At 42.2% G+C, this 27,938-nt stretch overlaps 1 protein-coding gene and 1 long non-coding RNA gene across 3 annotated transcripts in view; one reads left to right on the forward strand and one right to left on the reverse strand.

The window, feature by feature from the left end:
• Window positions 1-27,938, reverse strand: part of LOC135482751 (voltage-dependent T-type calcium channel subunit alpha-1H-like) — a 603,345-nt gene that overhangs the window by 502,113 nt on the left and 73,294 nt on the right. The window contains exon 3 of the mRNA XM_064763135.1: window positions 7,080-7,251. Coding sequence (XP_064619205.1) covers window positions 7,080-7,251 — 172 coding nt within the window. The remainder of the gene's footprint in view (window positions 1-7,079; window positions 7,252-27,938) is intronic.
• On the forward strand, window positions 18,267-19,986 carry LOC135489325 (uncharacterized). 2 transcript variants are annotated; one of them, XR_010447147.1, is made up of 4 exons: window positions 18,267-18,414; window positions 19,084-19,219; window positions 19,343-19,423; window positions 19,648-19,986. It is a non-coding gene; the product is annotated as an uncharacterized LOC135489325 (long non-coding RNA). The 2 variants fall into 2 exon arrangements; XR_010447140.1 differs by lacking the exon at window positions 18,267-18,414 and having other exon boundaries at window positions 18,971-19,219.

The raw sequence follows: 27,938 nt of genomic DNA on the forward strand, positions 1-27,938 counted from the left end.
GGATTGAAAATAACATTAACCTGGGTTCAGCAGGTCAGCAGCTATACCGGCTGTTCCAATCATCCCCCTACAGCCAGCTGTTCAAAAGGTAATGTTATTCACCCCACAGGGAGTGCAGGTAATTGATTAAGCCCCATCTTCATGATCATGATCTTTCTCAAACTAACTGAATGACCTAATCGCCTTGGACGCACAACCTAACCACATATCAATCCGCCCCGACGATCGACACATCCATTCGATTCGATAACACTCGATAAAGTTTGATAAATAAACTAGAACTGAGATTTCACAGGAGCACCTGTGACTTCATGACTCCAGGGTTGTTTTGAGGGCGATATCGTAAGAGTTGGTCTTGAGTATGGGGACCTGAAGGTCCGTGTGAGGCACCTGGGGAGAGAAGACTAGTTAGTTGAACGATGGGATCTGACACGGACACTACTATTGATCTCATTATATGAATACCATTTAATTGAAAACAAGTGAAAACAGATCATATCATATTCCTTGGCATAAATTAAAATAGGAGTGTGGGAACAAGGTTTTTTAGCAGGAGGAAAGCGAGAACATATTGCGCCGTCGTATTCCGATTTGACTGGTTAGTGGTGAAATCTGCTTTTAATTTTGCAAATTAACATGGCAAGAGGCATTGCCAGGAAAACGTGACGTCATTTTGGCCATTCTTCTTACCGTACGCCCTCCCTCTCCGTAAAACTTCCTGACATGGTGTGAAGTGGGAGGGCGCACAATGGGAACCACACTGCCGCGATGTTAATAGTTTCTATTAATAGAATTCAGCAGCAGAGATTTTAAGCACGGAAAAAGTAGATTAACTCGGCTAAACTCAATGGATTTTACCCAGGAATGTTTTCAAGGCAGGAGAAACATCTGATTTAAGTACTGCGCTTATTAGATTTCATGTTCATGCCGAAGATTGGCCTAAAACGTGGACGAAAAGAGTGCATTATCGAGTGTTGGAGAGGTCACGTGATTGGACGAGAAACCTGAACAAAGTTTTCGTGCTTTTAGCCGTCAACATCAATGGCTATAATATACTCCTGCAGAATAGTAGAACTAATAATAGAACTAATTTCCGAAGTTTCCAATAGTTTGAACACAAATCAGAACATCACCCATCAGCTGGACTCAGATCTGCATAAATTACGATAAATAATGAGGTCGTCGCTTCAATTTCCCAAAGAAAGTTGACTCCATTCGAAGGTTGTTTTGACCAAATTCCGTTGAACTCATCGTTATGAGGGCATTTGAACACATTCTCGTTGATATTTTCTATAAACGTGTGAATTTTCGTACCAAAATACGTTTCCGTAAAGGCTTAAAAAAGAAAATTTGTCACTTACAAAATCATCACTCCGGTAGAAATAAAAAGGTCATCGCCATTTTCTTGATGATAGTACGCCAGGTAACCTCGACCGCGCAGTGGAGGGTCGAGCCGCCTCGTCAATTTACCCAAGACGAGCCGTTCATACAGTGGATGCACTGGCAATACCAGCAGTCCGGTATTCCCTTGTTCCAAGTTAGTTCGCGGCGGGAAATTTAAAGCGGGGTCATCTGGGGTCAAACAACAGTTTTGCTCACTACCGCCAACTGGTGATATAAATCAACACTAATCTATTTTATATCAAAACTTCTGTATCATGAAGACCTTTTCAACTTTATTTCAAGCTTTTATCTCCTGGAATAGAGCGTCAAAAAAATTTTTTTTCATTTACGCATTTTGCCCCCTGGGGAGCTGAATTTGAGTCGAATCGCCCAAAAATTTTTCCGTAACCAACATTTTCTGTGGTGTTTATAAGCAAGACGAGATTTGAAGTGCCTCAGTTGTATGATTACAAAACGCCCAACTTTGTCTACAGATGGCTAGATGGAAGGATGGCAGGATGGATGGAAGGAAGGACGGACACCAATCGAATAGCTATTTGACTAGCTCCGCTGACTTTGTCAGCTGAGCTAATAACAAGAGGCCCAAGGGCCTGGCGCTCAGCTGAGTTAATATCATTAATATCTTCCCGGTGTTTAGTTCATTATGCATGAAAATGGCATGCTCCATGGTATTTGATATCCTTTTGCGTTCACTACGGTACCAATGTTTTTGGTTGACATAATTATGCCACTGTTCATTCCTCAATCCTGACCACAATTCGTGTGAAATCATCGTATGAAAATATTTACCGAAACATGAAGTTTATGCCATGAATGAGGATACTCATTGTCATAGCCTCGTTTACAAGTACGAAGTATTTTCCCGCGAATATTCAAAACTGCTTGGCTCCTTGCCAGTTAAATAACACGTGACTATACACAAAATAGAAAACTTTGATGGAAATTGTAAATCATTTTTTTATCTATCAGGGGAAACAAGCTGATGATGATCAAATAAATCATTCATGAGAAATCGTTTTGTTGCTGAAGCTTGCATGACGAAGTTAATGCTAAACCTTTTCTTGTGCTCTACTGCGCCACCGTAGTTTTCTATTTAGACCAGCGATGACGTCATTTCTGGTGATTCCCTACGTTGTCCAATGAGCGCTTTTTAAAATGTGCCATTTGGTATTGTACAGTATGCAATGTATTTTTTCAGCGCTGCCAGTTGCCGAAGAGAATGCTGTAGCTCCCTCAATTTCCAATCAATTTTTATGGGAGTGACATTATTGTATTGCTTAGAATGTCTACTTTTTACTCTTGAAAGAATCGTAGAACTAAAACATAATAGGCGAACAGAATCATGCCGATTCACTGCACATACTGTGGGAATTCTCCACTTCAAAATACATCGGCGATGTCATCGCGAACAGAGCATGCACTTCCGATATCGTTTTCACAGAAATGTCGCCAAATATTCAAGAACTAATTTCTGAATTTAGTCCCTAAAGACCTTATGACTACCACCGAAACGAACTAGTGATAATATCGCCTACCAGACTACTTTTTAAGCAGAAAATTGGGTACTTGAGTGTCATTGAGCTCCAAGATTATTGCACATAGCGTTAACAACATGCCGCCATTTTGTCTCCGCTTCGGTATTTCGTACGCCGCTTATAATGCACCTTCTCAATTAAAACCAACATAATAAGGCCTTACATCGTTGATTGAATAGGAACACCACACAAAACACAATAAAGTGGGGGTACAATCGATTACGAAGCTGAAGTGAACAGTGATTTATTCCTGGAGCTACTGCTTTTGTTGTGTAGCTGCCATGTTTTGAGAACTGGCAAATAGGAGACTTCATTGATGGCTGACGTCATCGGGCGGGAATTTGAATCGGCAGAAATAATCAAAAGGCAGGTAGCGCCCTCTCCTGTTAAAATTTTGAACTTTTTCTCAATAAAATAGATTTTCAAGAATTTTATCTTAATATTAGAGCATATTTCGACTAATTCTGCTGCTCCTAGGCCGATATAGGCCAGTTTCCTTCATGCACTCTCGCTCGCAGGAAGTAGGTCGAATGGCGACAAATTTTGTTTTGAAAGTAGAGTTTGACCAGAAGTATCCAGAAATGCAAAATTGAAGTCTCTAGGTCTTACGGTTACAAAATGTGCACCATGGGTTTAACGGACGGATGGATGGATGGATGGATGGATGGACAGACGGACGCCACTGAACAACTTATTTGACAAGCTCGGCTGACTTAGTCAGCTGAGCTAAAAAAGGGTGACATAGACGGGGAAATGTACACCACCGGATACAGTCTGTGCTTGATCAGGCATTTGTCAGATGATATCCTGAACAAGGCATCTATGGAAGCAAATTCAGAAAGAGACTTAACCTTCGAAGGGCACACTTTTTTTCTCAGTGAAAAGTCAGTCCTATGCGCTGTTTTTCAATTCAAAATAAAAGTGTAACCTCTTTAAATTAGTCTCACAGACTGAACCATAACAGTCAACAGCCAACCGTGCCCACATGATGTGAGCCGAGAGCTGGGCTTAAAGATGAGCGAGTGGTGTACTACATTTTGAAAATTGTCTATCGTCTGCGACATGTGACAGCACAGGATCTATTGGACTTAATGGTGAGGTACTATCAAATAAGGTGTCCATCAAATGAATCATGAGTCCATCATGAGTCCATCAAATGAATCATGTTTATCAAGACCTTTCGCCGTTTTAATTGCGCGTTTTAGGCAGATTAATCAATTATTACATGCATGCATTACATATCACCGAAATGATAATTGCGTAGGCTATTTGAAACTAAGTTCAGATATAATAATTGATGGGGATCCAACGCAAAGTTAATGCCAAAATATCGAAATTATTTGGCCTAAAATACCAACCACCACTTCAATAATTTTCTGAAAATTATAAAACTACGGGTACCAAAAGAAAACCTCTGGCTTCAATTGATTAAAAACTATAGGCAAATTTGAAAAGATCCATCACTACTCGACGTTTTTATCAAAACATATGCACCCGATGGTCATGAACATCAAAGATACAGCTGGATAAAAATTTGATATTTTACTTACCACATCAACACCGAAAGCGTTGATCTGCAGCCGCCATTTTGATACCTGGCGAATAGTAAACCTCGTCGATAGATGAAGTCATTCGGCAGGAATTTGAATTGACGAAAAATATTCTAAGGAACATTGCGCCCCCTCCTGATCAAAATTTCAAGTTTTTAAAAAATGTATAATTATATGAAATTTTTATCACAATATTAAAGCATATTGTGACTGATTTTGATGTGCCTAGGCCGAGATAGGCCAATTTCTTTTACGGCGTCTCGCTCGCAGAAAGTAGGTCGAATCGCGCTCATTTTGGTTTCTGATCAGAGTTCACCAAGATCTACAACTACTATAAATCTGAAGTGTCTGGCTTCAGTCGTTACAAAACGTCGGGGTATAGTTGAACAGATTGACTTATTCACTCACTCACTCACTCACTCACAAACACTGAATAGCTATTTGACCAGCTCTGCTGACCTTTGGTCAGCTGAGCTATAAATGAATGAGGTGGTTATGCTTTTTTTGGGAGACACTCTGTAGTAAACAATGAAACTGAACATTCACCCACATCAAACAATTAATTTCAGAACAAATGTAATGATTTTAGTGCACTGAGGGTAGTTTACAGATAAACTGACAAATGCAGAAAGTTATCCACTCGCTGGTCAATGTTGTTTTCATCTTTGTGCGGAGAGAAATTGCATATTTGTTAATAAAAACAATTAACTGATTCAAAAGACAAGCTGCCCGGCAAGTGTGGAAATGAACAAGTTGTTATTTTTGGACCAGATGGAATTTGTAAAGAACATGAAATATTGTCACTAAAAGAGGTTATCATTTCAATAATTTGACTTTTGATTAGTTTATTTTCTATTAGCATCAATCCAACAATAAAACAAATGTAAAGTTCGGGGCAAAAAGACCAACATTGACCTTTTCTGTCACGTCTTGTCGAAGTGTTTTTTTCCCCTTTCATTTTGAATTTTCCTTTCCATTTCCGCCGCCACTTGCTCCAGACGCTACCGGTACTTGGGTGCATTCCTTTGTTGTGTCTTTAGGGGACGGTAGCAGTGCAAGAAAAACCAGAACCAGAAATGTCATGGGTCTGCACATATTTTTTCAGATTCGATGGACATGATAAATATATGCATTTTGTTTACACTTTACATATAGTGTATACGTAACCATTAGACTCACTACGTTGTGTGAGTTATCATCAAAATAAATCATTAATAAGCAGGCAATTGCACTTTTTACCTTTTTTAGTATTGGCCCCCTGGTGGCCAAGGCAAGAATCAGATCAGATCAAAATTCAATGTCGGCGGTTATATGCTGTAGGGAGTCATGTGTACCAAATTCCAAGTTCATAGCTTTAGCGATAAAGAAACGAGCCATAGTTACACTCAATTTACGCCATTTGACTTCTTTCACCTTGAAAATTTGGTCAAATCAAAAACCTGTATGATATGGGATGTATCTTTCCTAGGAAAACCTACCATTAAAATTTAATTGAAAACGAGTCACTCACAAGAGAGATATCACACTTTTTAGGTTTCAACTTCTGGCCCCCTGGTGGCCAAGTCAAGAATCAGATCTGATCGAAATTCAATGATAAAGGTCACCTGACATAGGGGGGTCCTGTGTATTGAGTTTCAAGTTCAAGCAGGTAAGAAACATGCCACTGTTTTTGAAACAGGATACAGACGACGATGGAGGACACAGCCCTATTGTTCAGACTCTGACTCCCCTACGGTGAGCAAAAAAGCTCCAATAGCCACTGTGTTAAAATCTTCATGGCATATGTATAACAAGTCATAAGAAATGGCAAGTATTGATTAAAGAAGAATATTGAACTAGCTATTGGAAGACTAGCACTTAGCTCTAATCCTAAATATAGGGGGCTTTTGGTATTTGGTAATTAAATTAGGTCCATTTCATTAACCGTTAAACTTATCGGACTGCTTCTGCCTGAATTATTTCATTTCAACCCGGTACTAATTAATCCCCGCAAAACAAAACATGTTAATTAGGCTAATATCAATTTTCTGAAGGCCGAGTGCTCAATTAAGAAAATAGAGAATATAAAAATGTTCATGATTTTCTCCTTTCACAAATATCAAAGTAACTCAGTTATTATCGAAAGTATGAGGATGACAGAGGTATCATTTTGTCTGTTGGTCTTGCCTTTAATAGCAACTCTTGCAAATGGCTAGGGGGTCAATTGCAACTGATCACCATGTGATTCAAAAAGCACTTATTTATTGGTTATTTTAGTTATTCATTCTTCTCTAATCTATACCTTTTAGCATACATCTATACCTTTTAGCATACATATACATGTATGACTTTAAAGACAGGAATATATAGACTCAAATGGACTCATATATGGACTCAAATTGACATATACGTATAGACACGGTATAGAAATGGAGAGGTATGTGACATGTCTTACCAGTTTGACACCGCTAGACAATCCTATATTCATACACGAGTGAAAGGATGTCATGGCAGCCACAAATGGTAAATGCCCTGTTGAGAATTTGGTACACTTTAAAAATGGGGTGAAAGATACACAAATTATAGGAGTAAAAAATTATAACCAACTTACTCATTTCCAATGACATTTTTAGGAAGTTTCAAAAAGCACCGTTGTCGCAGTAATCCAGCCCACAATTGTACCCCAACAATACCAAAGATGAAGAAGACAAAGAAACATAGAAGAAGTACATTTCCTAACATCGGCAGAGTGTCCAGCAGGAGCATCACCAGTATGCGCATACCTAAAAAAGCAAAACTTATGTAAAATTAACAATGCTAATGAAAAGGGCAACAAATTAAATACACACTATGAAAACACTTTTGTCACTTTATATTTTGATATGAGTAATATCAGAAAAACAGCATTATACAGCTAGTACCAGAACTAAGCATCGTTTTTGAGCTGTACGGTCCGAGTAGGAACCGACAACGATCCGAAGACCGTATCGTGCTGTGCGCATACCGTACAATGAAGGTTTGCAGTACAGTCCGAGAGAAAACAGCACACAACCCAAAAAAATTTGTAGTACTGTCTGATAAAAGATATAGTACGAACCGACAGAAATCGAAGTACTATTCGTTCTTGAATGAGTATCGTCTGAATACTGCACGGTGCGACAAAACAATACGATACGATACTAACCTACACAGGCCAACACACCTCACTGTTTGTTTAAACTGCCATTTTTCTCACTAAATGGCGACTTGGTTAATGTCAAAGAGTAAGTAGAACGCATTTAAAATCGTTCAAAATACAATTTACCCCCGAGACATTAACTCCATATATCACAACTGACCAAATTTCCGAGCTGAAATGTTGCCACATGACCTATATCGGGGATTTAAATCGGCCATTCAAGAGGCAAATGTCTTGCCCTCAAAAACAGATGTCAACCATGTTTTGGAAAAATGGCCAGGGCCATTGTGCTCACCTCATGTGGAGGAAACATGGATAAAGAGCATGGTATTGTGTCATATAGTGTTATGTTTGATGTAGGTCAAAGCAATTACAATTTCCCCAAAATGGCCAATTTACAGTACATTCGACCTATGTGACCTTGAAAAGTAGGTCAAATCAAAGAAGACCCGGGTGACACATTGAATGGTTGTTAGAATTAGATGTACCTATGATATAAAATTGGTGCCAATCGGGCAAGTCATTACTAGAAATAATGGCATTTTGAAGCATTTAGGATTTGGCCCCCTCCCTGGAGGCCAAACGGCAAATCAGATCGCACCAAACTTCGGTACCTGAGATCACCTGACCAAGGGGTACATGTGTACTTAATTTGTGATCAATAGTCATTGCAGTTAAGAAACCTGCCATAGTTACGGCCTGACGGCGAATTTATGCCATTTGACCTCTGTGACCTTGACAAGAAGGTCAAATTAAACACCTGTGTGACATATACTGTATGGTGGTTAGATGTACATATGATATCAAATTGGTGGCAATCGGGCAAGAAGTTAAGGAATAATCACATTTTTAAGGTTTTTGGATTTTGCCACCTGGTGGTCAAGTGGTGAATCATATTGGACCAAACTTCGGTCCCTGAGATCACCTGACTAAGGGGTAAATGTGTACCAAATTTGGTATCAATAGTCATTGCAGTTTAGAAACGTGCCATCATTACATCCTAATGGCCAATTTACACCATTTGACCTCTGTGACCTTGAAAAGGAGGTCAAATCAAAAACCCGGAAGATATATGATTCACCTTTGCTAGTACCTACCATATTTTTTTCAAAATTTCCCGACTACTATTAAGGGAGATATTGCATATTTTCACTTTTAACGTTTGGCCCCCTGGTGGCCAAACCATGAAACGAATCGGACCGAAACTTGGTCTCCAAGGTGTCATTACCTAAGGGTACATGTGTACCAAGTTTCAACTCAATAGCTCTAACAGTTACAAAACGTGCCCTGCTAACGGACGACGGACGACGACGGACGACGACGACGACGGACGCCACATTGGGATAAGCTCACCTCTGCTAAGAGGTGAGCTAAAAATTATGTCATACCATGTAAAATCCAAGAAGAACCTACTTTTGTTGCCGACAGGTCAGGTACTTGCAAAATTTACGCACCTCTGCGCAATAAAGGTCGACATGACATATCATACAATTTTGTAACGTCATACTATGTAAATGGCGGCCTCCATGGACCAGTGCAGTCTTTTGGGGCGGGAAAACGTTAATGGGCCGATAAAAGTCATATACGACCCGATATCTACTCAGAAGTTTATGGGTCGTTTTAAATGCTCGCTGTGACTACAGTAATGACAAGCATAGCGTTGAATGTCACCTGTTGCCGTTGGGTGATTTTTGAAAAATGTGTAGTTTGAATCCAGTGTTGTTGGCTGTCATTGACTGAAGTTTATGGTTCAGTTGGGTGTCCCAGTAACGTGACACACCAAATTTCAAGCCAAAATATTTTCTCGTTCAGAAGTTACAGAGCGGAAAGGAATTTGTTAGCCTAGTCTACCATAAAGATTTGGTAAAGATCGCAGAAATATTAAGCGAGTTCTAACACTTTACATGGTTTTGGTTTTGGACCCCTGGTGACCAAATTGAGAATGAAACTCGGCCGATGTTTTGACGCGACACACCTTCGGCTCACCCTCTATCAGGACACGAAATTTCAATCCAAAATATTTTATCGTTCAAAAGTTACAGAGCGGAAGGGAATTTTCATGCTTTTCAGGAAGCGCCCCCTATAGGGCAGAAAAATTAATGAAACTAAAAACCCGGATGATATATCGTGTATCTATGTTAGCTTAGTCTACCATAAAAATATGGTAAATATCCGACGAATATTAAGCGAGTTATAACACTTTATGTGTTTTTGGTTTTGGCCCCCTGGCGGCCAAATGGAGAATCAAACTCTGCCTTTTTATCGATGTGACACACCTTTGGCCCACCCTCTATCAGCACACCAATTTTCAATCCAAAATATTTTGTCGTTCAGAAGTTATAGAGCGGAAGGGAAACATGCGTCCGGCGAGCGGCGAGCGACGAGCGCCGAGTGCCGAGCAGCGCAACATTTTGAGCCCTACTGGCCAGGCCGGGAATCTGACCGAGATGATTATTAGTGGGACACATTTTCAGATGTCCTTTACTCTTTCCACAAAATATCGATTAAATTGCTTGAGTCGTTTAGAAGCTGTAGTGTTGAAACGAGCACAAAGTTGGTGCCATGTACTAATACCATGTCCCCCTAAACAAGCTCCGGGGGACAAAAAGCAGTGTGGTTCTAATCAACTTTCTCTTTAACCTGTTAACTGCGTAACACACCATATAACGTCCTGGCCAAAAGACCGTGCATAGCGTAAGACATCATATGGCGTCCTATGTTTGTGACTCGCCTAGGCCCAGGCAACACTTAGAAACTGGATGGGGAATCCCCTTAGATCGTCAGCACAGTGTAGTTTACTTTCAGAACACTATGGGCCACCACTCACACAAGTTTTGAGCTGAATCATGGCTACAGCATGCAAGACGAAGCGGCTGTTAGATCCAGATGTGCATGTGTAATCTAATTAATCAAGCAATAGGATGCGGTTAACAAACAATGAAACGGCCAGGGGCCATTGTGCTCACCGTATACATCTTTTAGTAGGCAGGATCATGCTTAGTTTAGAGGTGAATATGGTGAACACAATCAGGCATGAAGACTTTTTTTAGATGTGTATTGATGTCAAGTAATAAGACAGGGCAGTAGATATAAGTTTATGATCCAACCAATAATTGTCTATGACATCAACAAGATCAATATCGTGTGATTGCTAAGAGTCCCTGCAATAAAAAATTCATCGAAAAAAAGTCATTAATAAGCGAGATATTTCACGTCCTACTTTTTCAGTTTTGACCCCCTGGTGGCCAAATCAAGAATCAGATCAGGCCAAAATTCGATGTCAGAGATTATCTGATGTAGGGGGTTACACGTACCAACTTTCAAGTTCATAGCTTCAGCAGTTAAGAAACGTGCCATAGTTACACTTTAATGGCCAATTTACGCCATTTGACCTCTGTGACCTAGAAAAGGAGGTCAAATCCAAAAATCGTAGGACATGTGGTGTATCCTTGCTAGAAGTCCCTGCCATAAAAATTTTATCGAAAACAATTCACTCAAATAAGCAAGATATTGCACTTCTTCCTTTTTCCATTATGGCACCCTGGTGGCCGAATAAAGAATCAGATCAGGCCAAAATTCGGCATCAAAGGTTATCTGATGTAGGGGGTTATATGCACCAAGTTTCAAGTTCATAGCTTTACTGGTTAAGAAACGTGCCATAGTTTACACTCTAACGGCCAATTTACGCCATATGACCTCTGTGACCTTGAAAAGTAGGTCAAATTGAAAACCCGTAAGACATGTGATGTATTCTTCCTAAGAGTACCTACCATAAAAATTTTATCGAAAAGTCACTTATAAGCGAGATATCACACTTTTTAGATTTCCACTTTTGGCCCCCTGGTGGCAAAGTTGAGGATCAGATCAAACTGAAATTCAGCACCAGAGGCTATGTGATATAGGGGGTTATATGTACTAAGTTTCAAGTTCATAGCTTTAGTGGTTAAGAAACGTGCCATAGTTTACACTCTAACGGCCAATTTACGCCATATGACCTCTGTGAACTTGAAAAGTAGGCCAAATTAAAAACCCGTATGATATAAGATGTATATTTGCTATGAGTACCTACAACACAAGTTTCATCGAAAACAAGTCACTAATGAGCGAGATATCACACTTTTTAGATATCGACATTTGGCCCCCTGGTGGCCAAGTTGAGAATCAGATCGGACCGAAATTCAGTGTCAGAGGTCACCTGACCTAGGGGGTGCTGTGTACAAAGTTTCAAGTTCATAGCCCTAGCGGTTAAGAAACGTGCCACTGTTTCTGAAATAGGATACGACGACGGACGACGACGACGGACACTGCGGTATTACATAGACTCCCCTACGGTGAGCCAAAAATCAAGAAAATGTAAGATACAAGTCAGAAAAGACAAAAGGGAAAAGATAAAAAATAATAAAATAAAAAAAAAAATTTTGGCCGTCCCTGACCGGGGTTTGAACTCACGACCTTTGGATTGCCACAACACGAAAAACACAAAACATGCAATTTCGGCCATATCTGTGTCTGCGTTGTGACCTCTGTGACCTTGACAAGTAGGTCAAATTAAAAACTCATATGATATATGATGTATCCTTGCTATGAGTACCTACCACAAAAGTTTTATCGAAAACAAGTCATCAATAAGCGAGATATCACACTTTTTAGATATCCACATTCGACCCCCTGGTGGCCAAATTGAGAATCAGATCGGACCGATATTCAGCACAAGAGGTTATCTGATATAGGGGGTTATATGTACCAAGTTTCAAGTTTCATAGCTGTGGCGGTTGAGAAACGTGCCATAGTTAAACTGAAACAGCCAATTTATGCCATTTGACCTCTGCAACCTTGAAAAGTAGTTAAAATTAAAAACCTGTACGATATATGATGTATCCTTGCTATGAGTACCCACCACGAAAGTTTTATTAAAAACAAGTTTTTGATAAGCGAATTATCACACTTTTTAGGTATCCACATTCGGCCCCCTGTTGGCCAAGTTGAGAATCAGATCAGACCGAAATTCAGCACCAGAGGTTATATGGTATAGGGGGCTATATGTACTAAGTTTCAAGTTCATAGCTGTGGAGGTTGAAAAACGTGCCATAGTTACACTGAAACAGCCAATTTACGCCATTTGACCTCTGTGACTTTGAAAAGTAGGTCAAATTAAAAACCCGTATGATATATGATGTATCCTTGCTATGAGTACCTACCACAAAAATTTCATTCCAAACAAGTCATTAATAAGCGAGATATCACACTTTTTAGATATCTACATTCGGCCCCCTGGTGGCCAAATTAAGAATCAGATCGGACCGAAATTTAGTGTCACAGGTCATCTGACCAAGGAAGTCCTGTGTACAAAGTTACAAGTTCATAGGCTTAGCGGTTAAGAAACGTGCCACTGTATTTGAAACAGGATACGACGACGATGGACGACGGACGACGACGACGACAGACGACGACGGACGACTGACACTGCGGTATTGTATAGACTTCCCTACGGTGAGCCAAAAAAACAAGAGCAATGCCAGGCGTGGCATATGCCCCCGTGAGCACATTGAGTTGGTGTATTAGGAAAGTGAAGTGTTTTTCAGACAACCCCAGGCAGCTGGTGTCATAGCTGACTGGGTTTATTTGACATCGTGAAAGAGTTATTGGTCTGTAATGCCCGCTGTACACGTTATCTTTTTCTACCCACATAAAAAGTTACATTGTTATTACTCAAAGCATTCTCGTTAAAATGAGCGGAAACGATAAGCTTACAGATGGCTAATGGATGCACAGACGCCCCAATGCACAGACGGGACAAACGGACATCGGTAAAAACATAATGCCTCTGCAATGCATTACGAATTGGCGGGGGCATAAAAATGAATTTGATCAGAAAAATCGTTCTCGTAATTGACGGAAACCGATTTCAAGAACACCGCCCTGGGGGCCATATTGATGATTGGAACAAGCCAGTTTTCAAAAGGAACCTTCCTCCAGTCACCCTGAAGTGATTTCAACAACATTTAGACAAGACTATGACCAATATTGAAACACTATATTTTGTAGATTAATGCAACGAGAGTGCTTTCAAATCCTCTATTTTGTAAGATGAGACATTTCACTGCAAAAACTGTTGATATATTCATGTTGCAACAGACCTAATAATCAGTCTGTCAAAGTGTTAACAAAATTTCATATATTCCAAAACGTCCAGGTGGTTTGGAATTTACTGGAAGTACTGAAGGGGGCTGCATTTTCTTGTTTGGAGGACAGTAGCTGCTTCTTTGGTAGTTCGAGATAATATTCGGTTTTAATGATGACAGTGGAACCAAGGTAACATGACCACTCATGGGACCTGTGTTTTGTTTTCATTTGCAATTTAATGAATAAAGTTGTTCTCACCTTTGCTAAATTATGACGTTCACATTTACCACCAATTATCCCACCATCACCAAAGAAAATTTCAATCAGCGGCACCCTTGATGTCAGGTTTGACACCTCTGACACATGAGAAGATTTATATAAATGTTACTGTTTTAATCAGTTCAAGTATGGGAAGTGTTTTCAAGTTATGGAGTGACATTTTATCAAATCAATCAATTTCTTAACTTAAATCATGGCAGCATTCGTCTCACCATTCCACATTTTAGAATGCTCCAATGTGTTCGGTGATAAAGGCTGCCTGACTTTATGCAAATCACATGATTTTATTGCTGCAAGTACCCAGCACTAAATGCGCATGTCTAACACTGACAGGGCTGAATAATGTAAACAAGAGGCCCATAGGTCTAGCAGTCAGCTGATTTATTGGGAAAGAGGTAGACCAGTCCCCTTTTTGAATTATTCATGACAGACATATCTACCTTGTTTGATAGATGAAACATGATAGATAGATCAGTAGATGAAACATGCACTTAAGCTGAACTGACAAGGTTTGCTTTGCTGGTTTCTTACTTACAAAGTCCAATAGTTTAGGAGCATGAGCATTTTTCTGTCACAATTCTTTCACATTTACCATTTATATTTTATGATTGATTCGATTTTGTAGCTATCCAAATTCTTGCTAGATAGTGAGGATATTGACTCCAAACTAATGTCAAAAGACAGAGCTGGTACAACATTCATGTACAAATTTTTAACTTGCCCCCCCCCCACCATTCCATGGGAGAGGTAGAGGGGAGAAGATCAGTCCCTTTTTATTTCAAAAGTGAATGAGACATTTGAATTTTATAGATAACCAATGAGAACAAAAAGGCTAGCTAGATTAGCCAGGATATGCAAGTACTCTAACAAGCCCCATATCCGGGGGGAGGTAGACCAGTCGCCTTTTTTATAGCATTCATGACAGACATACATTCCCTGTCCAAGCATCAACTGATTAAATCACACATTTTATCCAAATATACAACGGTTTAGGTGCTACGAGCATTCTCTAACAATTCTTTTACATTACTATTTATCTCATTTTCTAAATATCCAAGCAATCGCTTAATATTAAGGGTATGGACTCCAAACCATTATCAAAAGATAGAATCAATTAAAGAGATTTCATGAAAAATTCTTGAACTTCTGCACCCTCACCCCTTTTATTCCGGTGAGGGGGGGGAGTAGACCAGACCCTTTGGATATAAAGTAATACAGGAACAAAAATGCTTGCCCCCCTCCAGTGGTGCCCCCGCATGTGGGGGGAAGGTAGACCAGTCCCCTTTTCTATATCATTCATGACTGACATATCTACCTTGGACTAAATTATACATTCTAACCAAACCTACAAGCTTTTCAATAAGTCTCCAACAGTTTATGAGTTAGGAGCATTTTCTCTCTTCTTTCTCATTTACCATTAGAATTAATTTTCTAAATATCCAATCAATAACTTAATAATGAGGATATTGACTAAAAATAAGTAGAGGCAATCAATATATTTCTTTAAATGATACATTTCAGATGGCCAGGGGCCATTGTGCTCACCGTATAGATATTTGGTGTTTAGGAATTAACTAATCCTGGTAAAGAATTATGCTACATGTATAGATATAGGTCAAACCAAAGTGGGTATGACACTTGATGTATCATTGCTGGGGGCAACTACCATAATAATATCATCATAAACTAGAGGTACCGCGTTTGCTGGCAAACGCTAGTATATCCGCACTTTGGTGAGATCAGGTTAATGGTGGTGTTATGGAATGGAATAGAATAGAAGAAAGAAGAAAGGTGATGATTGGAGTAGCTTTTATTATAATTGTGGGTAGTCTATTTCTATAGCGAGAGACTGCCGCTTAACAATGGATATGGTATATTTCTATAGCGAGAGACTGCCGCTGATTAGTACAGATACATGTATGGAATCACACCTTAATTCTTATGCTCTGTACCAGTACCAGAGCTGCCAACCCCTAAATACCCTTTTCAGTATTTTCCCCCTGAATTTGTCACTTTTTCAGTATTTTGGGGGGTCTTTCAGTAACACATAAATGACTCATTATCACAAACTTTCAGTAGGTTTTTTGTTCCTTGATAAGCACTGATAAAGTCCAATCTCTTGAAAATCGCATCAAATTCAAGCCGTCAAACTCGAAATCCGCCATATTGTAATCTGAGAGTGAGTCGTGTGCAACGCAGGAGAAACGCTGGCAGTATCATAATGCCAATGTATTTGAATGAAATGGCCAGGGCCATTGTGCTCACCTCATGTGGAGGAAAGATGGATAAAGAGCATGGTATTGTGTCATGTAGTGTTAGGTTTGATGTAGGTCCAAGCAATTACAATTTCCCCAAAATGGCCAATTTACAATACATTCGACCTCTGTGACCTTGAAAAGTAGGTCAAATCAAAGAAGACCCGGGTAACACATTGAATGGTTGTTAGAATTAGATGTACCTATGATATAAAATTGGTGCCAATCGGGCAAGTCATTACTAGGAATAATGGCATTTTGAAGAATTTAGGATTTGGCCCCCTCCCTGGAGGCCAAACAGCAAATCAGATCGCACCAAACTTCGGTACCTGAGATCACCTGACCAAGGGGTACATGTGTACTTAATTTGTGATCAATAGTCATTGCAGTTAAGAAACGTGCCATAGTTACGGCCTGACGGCGAATTTACGCCATTTGACCTCTGTGACCTTGACAAGAAGGTCAAATTAAAAACCTGTGTGACATATACTGTATGGTGGTTAGATGTACCCATGATATCAAATTGGTGGCAATCGGGCAAGAAGTTAAGGAATAATCACATTTTTAAGGTTTTTGGATTTTGCCCCCTGGTGGTCAAGTGGTGAATCATATTGGACCAAACTTCGGTCCCTGAGATCACCTGACTAAGGGGTAAATGTGTACCAAATTTGGTATCAATAGCCATTGCAGTTTAGAAACGTGCCATCGTTACATCCTAACGGCCAATTTACACCATTTGACCTCTGTGACCTTGAAAAGGAGGTCAAATCAAAAACCCGGAGGATATATGATGCACCTTTGCTAGAAGTACCTACCATATTTTTTTCAAAATTTCCCGGCTACTATTAAGGGAGATATTGCATATTTTCACTTTTAACATTTGGCCCCCTGGTGGCCAAACCATGAAACGAATCGGACCGAAACTTGGTCTCCAAGGTGTCATTACATAATGGTACATGTGTACCAAGTTTCAACTCAATAGCTCTAACAGTTACGAAACGTGCCCTGCTAACGGACGACGGACGACGACGACGACGACGACGACGACGACGACGACGACGACGACGACGACGACGACGACGACGACGACGACGACGGACGACGGACGCCACGGTATGGGATAAGCTCACCTCTGCTAAGAGGTGAGCTAAAAAGTTAATGTGATTTGCGCGAGACTTGGCGGTGCACAGAAATCAACAAAATGAAATCAACGAAATGAAAAAAAATTGAACTTTTTTTTGAAAATGGTATTTTTCATAGCAATTCCGTAACGCCGTACTAAAATGCGTTTTTCGGCCAAAATCCGTACTAAATATGGAAAATCGTAACAGGTTGGCAGGTCTGCAGTACATTGTTGAACATAATTTTCTGAGTATTGGTTTGTTAGTAAGAAGAACAATTGATGTTTGACTTACAATCTTGAAGAATCAGCCATTATGAAACTTGGCCTTGATATTCACCCGATACACCTGCACACCAAATATGAAATGTCTAGTCGAACTCGTTCAGAGCGTAGAGAGGTCACAAAGGATTTCAAATTTTTACAACAAAATGGCTGGCAGTCGGCCATCTTGAGTGCGAAATCAGCCATTATCGAACTTGGCCTTGATATTCACCCGATACACGTGCACACCAAATATGCAATGTCTAGGCGAACTCGTTCAGAATGTAGAGAGGTCACAAGGCATTTACAAGTTTTACAACAAAATGGCCGGCAGTCGGCCATCCACAGCTGTTTCAGCTAAGCCTAAACATGACATCGAAATAAACCATTCTGCCTACTAGCCTGCTGCCCAACGATTGGTCCATGCGAAAAGCCTGTTAACCGCTATGTAAACATTGTCGCCAATACACATCTCACACATTATCGCAATACCCATTCAGCCAAAGGGTTAATGCATCGTTCAAACATCAGCGCGCTTCTGTACACGTGCTCGAATTAGATACGACGGTTTTCATTGGCTCATAAGTTGTGTCACATGACCATTCACCCGGCTTGAAAATTTCATGAAATTTGGACCAAAATTAACGAAACAGTGGCGATTTCCATGTTTTTTATCGATTTTTCGACAAGTTACAGATTTCGGAATTCTTCAAGACTAGATAGCCGGGTAGGCATAATATCATATATCATAAATACCCCGGCTGTTTTGCATAACTCATTTCAGTTTCGTACAGAATCGTGCGTTTATTCTGAAATTTCTCGAACTTTGATCTGCTCAAATTCAAAATGGCCGACTTGCAGCGGAGATTGAGATGGGGTGCCAAGTTCATCGTACAATATCGAATTCCCTTGATCGTTATTTAGCCAAACGTGTTACTTCCAGTATTCATTTAAATCTTTACTTTTAAAATATATATCTATTTTATGTTAGTTTGCTGTATATTCATGCAGAAAATGCATTTGAAAAACAAATGTCTAAAAATAGTTGAGTTTTGAAGTTCGATTGTCGGGTCTATTTTGGTGAAAGGGGTACAGCATGGGTAATAGTACAATAATAAGTCATGATCGTGCTTATGAACAAGCCATGAGTTAGCATATACCATAGTTTATGTTGAAAATATCTTTACAGATGTAATTGATAAATATAGTCTTAAGAATTCGCCAAATATAGAAAAGTTCTTGGTATATTATCAACCTGTTAGCAAAATGAACTCGCCCATTGACCCACATTCCAGTTTGTTGTGGTATTTTTGTACAGGGTGATGCCAAAACAGTGCCTTTTGTTGACTGGTAAACATTCCTTCAGTTACTAAAATGCCTTTTTCTTTAATTTCAGCTGGTTGCATGGTGTGTACTGCAGATAACTTCTCGACTTAATCCGGCTGATGTGATGCTTTAGTTGATTCGAGAGGCTACATGTATATAGGCCCAGTACGTCGACATCATTGATCCGGCAGTGAACAAGATAAGTGGTAAGTTAAGCGATGTTTCCCTTCATCTATGTATTCACAAACAGATGATGGAAATCATTATACTGTATTCCCGTAGGCTTTGTATGCATGTATTCTATTCTAATAAATTACTCTTTATTTCAGGTTCAGCCTCCAAGATGTGTCACCAGAAATGCAACCGACATTATAGACAGGCGTGATTACTACTCTGATTTTGGACTGATGGTAAGTTCCGAGGCTATTTTGATTGCAATTAAATATTATTTGAATCTACATTGAAAAAGTGGACATCTGTAGGATACTTCCTTTCTTTCTCTAGATTCAACACTGGTCAGTGTCAGAATTGAATTAGAATAGAAGCTGTGTCTGTTGGAGCCACCCCCAGTTACCCCCCCCCCTTCCCCATTTAGCCACTGCCATTATGTTTACACTCGCCTTTACAATTCCAGGTATACTCATCTTCAAAATGGACCTGACTAGGAATGATGATGGTGACTTCCCTCCTCAGAAAAAAGCTCGGTTGGATTCGAAAGTTGGTGCAGGCGGTCATTAGCGATATTTCGGTCGTAAACGCAAGAAGTCCAAGAAATCCACTGACAAATCAGGAAAACGTATATTCAATGTCGGCGACACGTGTTTGTTCAGATTGGACTCAAACGTTTATCTTGGAACCGTTCTTAGTCAAGTTGATGAACATCATTTCCAAATTGAGGACTATACAGGAACAGTGCGCACCTTCATTTGTCTGTCACTTTGATTAAAAGAAAGTTAAAGTTGAAACTTCTATAGCAAGGAAAATGAAGATGTGAACTTTGTATTATCATTTTTTGAATGTATGAGTCTATTGAATGTAAATTAAATGCATATTGTGAATAATTAATAATAATAATATTGTGTACATTGAAATCATGACTTTTAATTTTTGTGTACTGGTACTGCCTTGATATGTTGTCCTCTGTGACTGTTGTCTCATCTCTCGGAATAACAAGACCCCAAGCTGGATGAGACACCTACATACCCTGCATATAAAAGATAGGTTGTGACTGTTGTCTCATCTCTCTTAATAACAAGGCCTCAAGCGGGATGAGACAACTACATCCCTTGCCTATGATAATAAAGGTTGTAACATATAATGTCCTCTGTGACTGTTGTCTCATCTCTCGGAATAACAAGGCCTCAAGCCGGATGAGACAACTACATCCCTTGCCTATGATAATAAAGGTTGTGACATGTCCTTGGTGACTGTTGTCTCAACTTCACTCCCGGAATTACAAGACCCCAAGCTGGATGAGACACCCGTTGTCCTGCCTATGATATCATAGGTTGTGACCTGTCGATTTTTGCAACTAACTGTCTCATCTTGGTAGGCCTACAATAGGACACATTTGTCCTGCCTATATATACTATAGGTTAAGACCTGTTCTTTGCGACTATTTGTCTCATTTGTGTACAACAGGGCACCAATCTTTCATACCACAACATAAGTAATGGGCATGGCATTTTCAAATGACGACCATTCTTCACAACGAATAACGAAGTAGGCCCTTTTAAAATGCCTTTTATTTGTCTTTGCCTGAGTGCAAACCTAAACTAATCACAGCCATACAAAGCTATGTTATATGCAGAATATTAAAATGCTTTTTACAGAAGAATTGGTATCTGGGCTGAAACATAATAGAGGTGCAAACAATCATCAATATTTTTACAGAAAAACTCCATCAAAGTCATCTTTTATACACTACACAGTGCAGGCCCAAGCCTATCCAAGATGGCAGCCGGAATATAATACACAAAGCTTGGTTCAGGTCAAGTTGGTTCTAATAAACGCATGCAATCTTAATTACTACTAACACAATTAAGGGGCATACATGGGTGGATTCAGGCCTTTTATGTAATCCTTAAGCGGTTGGGGTGAGGAACTGGGTTGTTTATTGGGGTAGCAATTAACACCTTCATGCCAGCACCTCCCTAATGAAACGGCCAGGGGCCATTGTGCTCACCGTATAGATATTTGGTGCTTTGTAATTCATCCAGATTAAGACACATTGTACATGTATAGTATATAGGTCAAACCAAAGTCGGTATGACATGTGATGTATCGTTGCTTGGAGTAAGTACCATAAGAATATCATCAAAAACAAGTCAATAATAAACGAGATATTGCACTTTTTACCTATTTTAGTTTTGGCCTCCTGGTGGCCGAGTTGAGTACCAGATCAGATCGAAATTCGGTGTCCGAGGTTACATGACGTAGGGAGTCATGTGTATCAAATTTCAAGTTCAAAGCTTTAGTGGTTAAGAAACGTGCCATATTTACAATCAAACGACAAATTTACGCCATTTGACCTCTGTGACCTTGAAAAGCAGGTCAGATCAAAAACTCATATGATATGTGATGGATCCTTGCTAGGAGAACCTACCATAAAAATGTTATTGAAAACGAATCACTAAAAATAAGCAAGATATTGCACTTCTTACTTTTTCCATCATGGCCCCCTGGTGGCCGAATAAAGAATCAGATCGAGCCAAAATTTGGCATCAGAGGTTATCTGATGTAGGGGGTTATATGCACCAAGTTTCAAGTTCATAGCTTTACTGGTTAAGAAACGTGCCATAGTTTACACTCTAACGGCCAATTTACGCCATATGACCTCTGTGACCTTGAAAAGTAGGTCAAATTAAAAACCCGTAAGATATGTGATGTATTCTTCCTAAGGGTACCTACCATAAAAATTTTATCGAAAAACAAGTCACTTATAAGCGAGATATCACACTTTTTAGATTTCCACTTTTGGCCCCCTGGTGGCAAAGTTGAGAATCAGATCAAACTGAAATTCAGCACCAGAGGCTATGTGATATAGGGGGTTATATGTACCAAGTTTCAAGTTCATAGCTTTAGTGGTTAAGAAACGTGCCATAGTTTACACTCTAACGGCCAATTTACGCCATATGACCTCTGTGACCTTGAAAAGTACGTCAAATTGAAAACCCGTACGATATGTGATGTATTCTTCCTAAGGGTACCTACCATAAAAATTTTATCGAAAACAAGTCACTTATAAGCGAGATATCACACTTTTTAGATTTCCACTTTTGGCCCCCTGGTGGCAAAGTTGAGAATCAGATCGGACAGAAATTTAGTGTCACGGGTCATCTGACCTAGGGGGTCATGTGTACAAAGTTTTAAGTTCATAGCTTTAGTGGTTAAGAAACGTGCCATAGTTTACACTCTAACGGCCAATTTACGCCATTTGACCTCTGTGACCTTGAAAAGTAGGTCAAATTAAAAACCCGTATGATATAAGATGTATATTTGCTATGAGTACCTACAACAAAAGTTTCATCGAAAACAAGTCACTAATAAGCGAGATATCACACTTTTTAGATATCCACATTTGGCCCCCTGGTGGCCAAGTAGAGAATCAGATCGGACAGAAATTTAGTGTCACGGGTCATCTGACCTAGGGGGTCATGTGTACAAAGTTTTAAGTTCATAGGCCTAGCGGTTAAGAAACGTGCCACTGTTTTTGAACTAGGATACGACGGACGACGACGACGACGACGACAACGACGACGACGACGCCGACGACGACGACGACGACGACGACGACGACGGACGACGACGGACGACGGACACTGCGGTATTGTATAGACTCCCCTACGGTGAACCAAAAAGCGGCGTCTGGTGCCGTCTGATTAAACTTGCGTTTCTATTCTAGCTGAAACAGCTGTGCATCTAGAGTGCGAAATCAGCCATTATGAAACTCGGCCTTGATATCAACCGAAACACGTGCACACCAAATATGAAATGTCTAGGCGAACTCGTTCGAATGTAAAGAGGTCACAAGGCATTTGCAAGTTTTACAACAAAATGGTCGACAGTCAGCCATCTTGTGTGCGAAATCAGCCATTATCGAACTTGGCCTTGATATTCACCCGATACACGTGGACACCAATTATGAAATGTCCAGGCAAACTCGTTCAGAATGTAGAGAGGTCACAAGAGTGTGACATACAGACGGACGGACAGCCCGACGGTCGGACGGACAATCCTGATAAAAACAATATATCCGAACTTTCTCCGAAAGTGCGGATATAACAAGTCTCGATAAGCAAGATACTGCACTTTTTTACCTTTTTTTTAGTTTTGGCCTCCAGATGGCCAAGCTGAGAATCAGATCGTACTGAAACTCAGTGTCATAGGGTCATCTGACCTAGGGGGTCATGTGTACTATGTTTAAAATTCATAGCTTTAGCGGTTAAAAAATGTGCCATAGTTACACTCTAAAGGCCAATTTACCTCATTTGACCTCTCGGGCGATAACCATGGATACAGATGGGCCTACCCTATCCCTATTGCTACTTGTTCAAATGTAAATGTCCGAGATATTTTGTGAAAGGGTAGCTCTGACGATTATTTGAGGAAAATACCACCTTCTTCTCTGCACTTACGCTGTGAGCAGGCCCTGAATGCTATTTATACCTAAACAGGAAGTTGACATAGACTGGTTCCTGTGAGATTGCAAATATTCTCAAGGTAAAATTTCGAGGACAAAAAACTCAAACAAAAGCCGCAACGACAGCCTATTTTTATATAAAAGATTGAAATATCTGTCAGTTGGCTTCCTCAAGGTGATGAGTAGATTTGTATGAAATCTTTTTTTCTCCATCCTTGTTAATCTTGAAACTATAAGGCATAAACGAGTAATTTTTCAAATTTGTGTTGACATACAGGGTGTCTCATGCATTGTGCTGCATCAGCCTATGCATGACTGTATGTCTAGACTAGGTTGAAACTTAGCCAGATGTAATCTAGAAGTAACAAGCTATTCAGAAATGCTTAGGTTTGTGTGAGAATAAGATACTGCCAAGTCTAGAGCCGCGGGAACATGGGTACACATAAAAAGACGTCGCATCATTTTTGAAGACAGGTACGCCTGGCCTCCGCACCGGCTAGTGAGACCTAAGAGAACCTACCATAAAATCTTTATCAAAAATGAATCAGTAACAAGCGAGATATCACACTTTTTAAGTTCGTGGGCCATTATGGCGCCCAGGCGGCGAAGATCTGGAGAAACGAGAGTCATAGAATAGGCCAGCCGGATGGTGGCCACTAACCATCTAGCGACCGTAGCAGCGGCTATCTCCCTAGTAAAACCCTCTCGATAAGACACAAAGAGGCGCTTTCTGCCGAGGCGAACGGCATGTTCTTTGGTCTCATCAAAATAGAAATTCAATGCCCAAACCGGGCAGAGAGTTCTGTCCGGGAGATCCCAAGAGACCGTAGCGGACAAGGAGGGGATGAAAACCGGGTGCCTGAAGGTGTGCAGCGCCTGGTTCTTAGCAAGAAAACCTGGGACAAATTCTAGGACCGCGCCCCTCTCATTAAAAGCCAATCTATCAAAGGCTAAGGCATGGAGCTCGGACCGTCTATGCACCGTGGCCAAAGCCACGAGAAAAACGATCTTAAAAGTAAAATCTGCCTGGTGCATAGGCTCAAACGGAAACTTCATGAGAGCCCTAAGCACCAGCGAGATCCCATTTGAGGGTACACTGAATGGAACGAGGACGCTCCAAACACATATTGCGAAGCAAAGATGAGACAGCGTCATCCCAAGACGGATACCAGGAATCGGTCAACTTTAAAGTGACCGAAATGGCAGAGCTATAGCTCTTCACCTCTGAACCGAAAACTTCCGGACTGAGAATACGAATTTGAAGAAGTCGAGGAAGTTGGGAAGAGAGGGAGCGACCGGAGAAACTCCGTGCTCCCTACACTAGTCTCGAAAGACATCCCACTTGCTGTCGTATGAAGCAAGGGTAGACCGATTGGGTGATACAACAGACAGTCCCACCCTGGTAGACGGCGGGGGTGGTCCGTCAGGAGCTCCAGCAGGACCAGGAACCAAGCCTGGTTCGGCCAGCATGGGGCTATCAGCCAAACTCTGACCCGAGAACTGGCCACTTTGTATAGTACCGGAAGCAACAGAGGGGTTGGCGGGAATGCATAAGCATTCAGGCCGTCCCAGGAGGCCGACTTCCCCACCAGGCGGGAGACCACTTCGCGGTGAAGGGTCCATTCTGTCTTGACCAGGCGTCGGCAAGGATGTTCCTCTTCCCTAGGATGTGACGGGGGAGGAGCTGAATGTCCAAGCGGCGACAAAGCTGCAGGAGCTCCCAAGTCCCCCCTTATCTCCGGATATAAACGACCACTGTCGAATTGTCGGAGAAGAGAGAAACACTGTGACCCCTTAACCCAGACGTGAGGCCCTCACCGCCAGGATGACAGCCTGCATCTCGAGAATATTCATCGAGAGGCACGAATCCACTGCTGACCACGTGTCCTTGGTTCAGATGGGCGCCCTAGCAATAGAGGGAGGCGTCCGTGAACAGGGACATCTGAGGGGACAGAGGATTGAGCTGCACTCCGCGAAGGAGCTCCGTCTCAGACCCCCACAACCTCCAGACCTCCTCCAGGAGAGAATTCGGGATCGAAATTTGATGATCGAGAGGGTCCGAAAAGGGACGCCAACTCGAGAGAAGGAGAAGCTGGCGGGGGCGCATGTACAGGTGGCTGAGAGGGACCTGGTCCGCCGCCGAATTGAGCAGGCCCAGCAGAGACAAAAACTGTCGAGCTGAGACGCTGTCTTGACGGCGAAATACCCCGACCAGGGATCAGATCTTGAGAATCCGGTCTGGCGGGGGGCCCTCTTGTGTGCGAAAGAGCACACCCACGAAGACACAGTCCTAGGATGGATCCTGCTTTCCAAGACGGCAAAGAGCAAGGTAACGTAGCAGCCAGTCGTCGAGATAGCAATGGAGCTTGAAGCCCATGGCGTGAAAAGGCGCGGCGAACGCCTCGACGACTGTAGTGAAAATAAGCGGCGTGGAAGCCAGGCCGAAAGGAAGGGCCTGGAACTGATAGACCTTTCCCTCGAAGTAAAACCAAAGGAAGGGTAGAACATTTGGATGGATAGGAATGTGAAAATACGCGTCCTGAAGATCCAGCGAGATTCCCAATCGTTGGGCTGCACCGCAGCTGCTACCAATCTGGTTGGCTCCATCTTGAAGCTGGGCACCCGAAGGAACCGGTTCAAGCTGGTCAGATCGATGACCAGTTTTCACTTCCCAGACCTCTTGGGGACCAAGAAGATGTGGCTGTCAAAGCCTGGGGAGGAATGATTGTCCACCACACTCACAGCCTCCTTCTGGAGGAGGGAGAGAACCTCTGTGTGCAGGGCTACAGCCCTGGCAGGGTCTAGGGGGGACGACCGGGGTGGGGATTGTTGTCGTAGGGGGATGAGAAAAGTCCAAACGGACACTGTGGCAGAGCATACCCGGTAAGTGGGAGTCCTTTTGACACCACTGATCCCAAAAGGCCGTGAAATGGCGCAGCCTGCCCCCCACAGCAACATCCGTGGGGGCGCCACCTGTAGGCGCAGGAAGATGGACTAAAAAGTCAATTGTGTTTGCCCCCAAGACCCCTCTTACCTTGGAAGGGTCGCTTGGGCTGCCCGCCACCCCCGCCCATACCTGAGGAGCGGAGGGAGGCGCTTATTGTAGCGGCGGGAGAGAGCCTCAGTCTCTGCCTGCCCTGGGGCACGAAAGGAAGAGGAGCCCCGCAAGGACGAGGACCCACGAGGGGCCTCGGGGTGTCGATTCTCCGCTTGGCGAAACCTGCCCGCGGACCAAGAAGAGGACCACAGGCGGGGGAGGACTTAGGAGCCGAATTAGTCTCCGTAATGCATCTGGGCACCTAAGGTGTCCGGGATGGAGTCGTTGAATAGGAAAGGGCCACCCAACGGGGCGGTCCTTAACGCCCCCCGCAAAAACCGGGCACGGACCATGCTTAACCCCTCAATAAGCAGGTCCCGGTGCTTAAGCACCATGTTAGCAGCCTGCTTCGCGGCCAGATCACTGGTGTGCTGCAGAGACTGTTGGAGGGACAGGGCAAGAATGCGCTGGTCCTCTGACGCGTCGGCTGCCAACGACCTGGACAGAGCACAGAGGGACAGATCGGCATACGTCAACACCACCTGAGCCTCCTTGGCCAGGGCCTCATTGCTCTTCGTGTCCTTGACGGACAGAGACGCAAGTGCTTTGGGGGGTACTAACCCGGTGAGCTGAATGTCATCCTTAAGAGGAGACAAAGACACCAGATCATATCCCGACGGAGGGACCTGATAGTAAGGCTCGATACGCAAGGCTCGAGGGGGGAAGAGGTGGTGAAGCGCTTCCCAGCCTGCGTCCAGGCGCCCGGTCCGGTCGACGGTTAAGTCGAGACCAAGGCGCGCTGGTGACCCCCGCAGGACGGAGTTGTGTCCCTGAGAGCCAAGTCCAACCAAGTGGAGGCTCGAATCAGGGTCGGGGACGGGGGCAACTCTTTGATTGCCCTGTCCGGGACCGCGTCCGGTTCCTGTTCGGAGGAATTCCCAAAGAGATCGAAGGGGACCATACCCGAGACCAAGCGCTTAACTGTCGGGAGAGGACAAGACTCTAGTGGCACATACTGCGAACTAGAGCGCGAAGATCGCGCATGCCCGCCACCATGCTGGGGTCCTGACTCCCCGAGGGGAAATCGGCCTGCGAGGCCGGGCCGGAAGGAGAATGTGAGTTGGATAATTCACATTCCATAGGCTGATGACCTAGGTCAAAAGCCACCGGCCGCTTGCCCTGGCGCGTCACTGCTTGATCCCGGAGATTTTTACTCTCCAGGTGATCCGTGAGGCGCTACATCATC

The sequence above is a fragment of the Lineus longissimus genome, chromosome 1, assembly GCF_910592395.1.
Source record: "Lineus longissimus chromosome 1, tnLinLong1.2, whole genome shotgun sequence".
In the NCBI taxonomy this organism is placed as follows: domain Eukaryota; kingdom Metazoa; phylum Nemertea; class Pilidiophora; order Heteronemertea; family Lineidae; genus Lineus; species Lineus longissimus.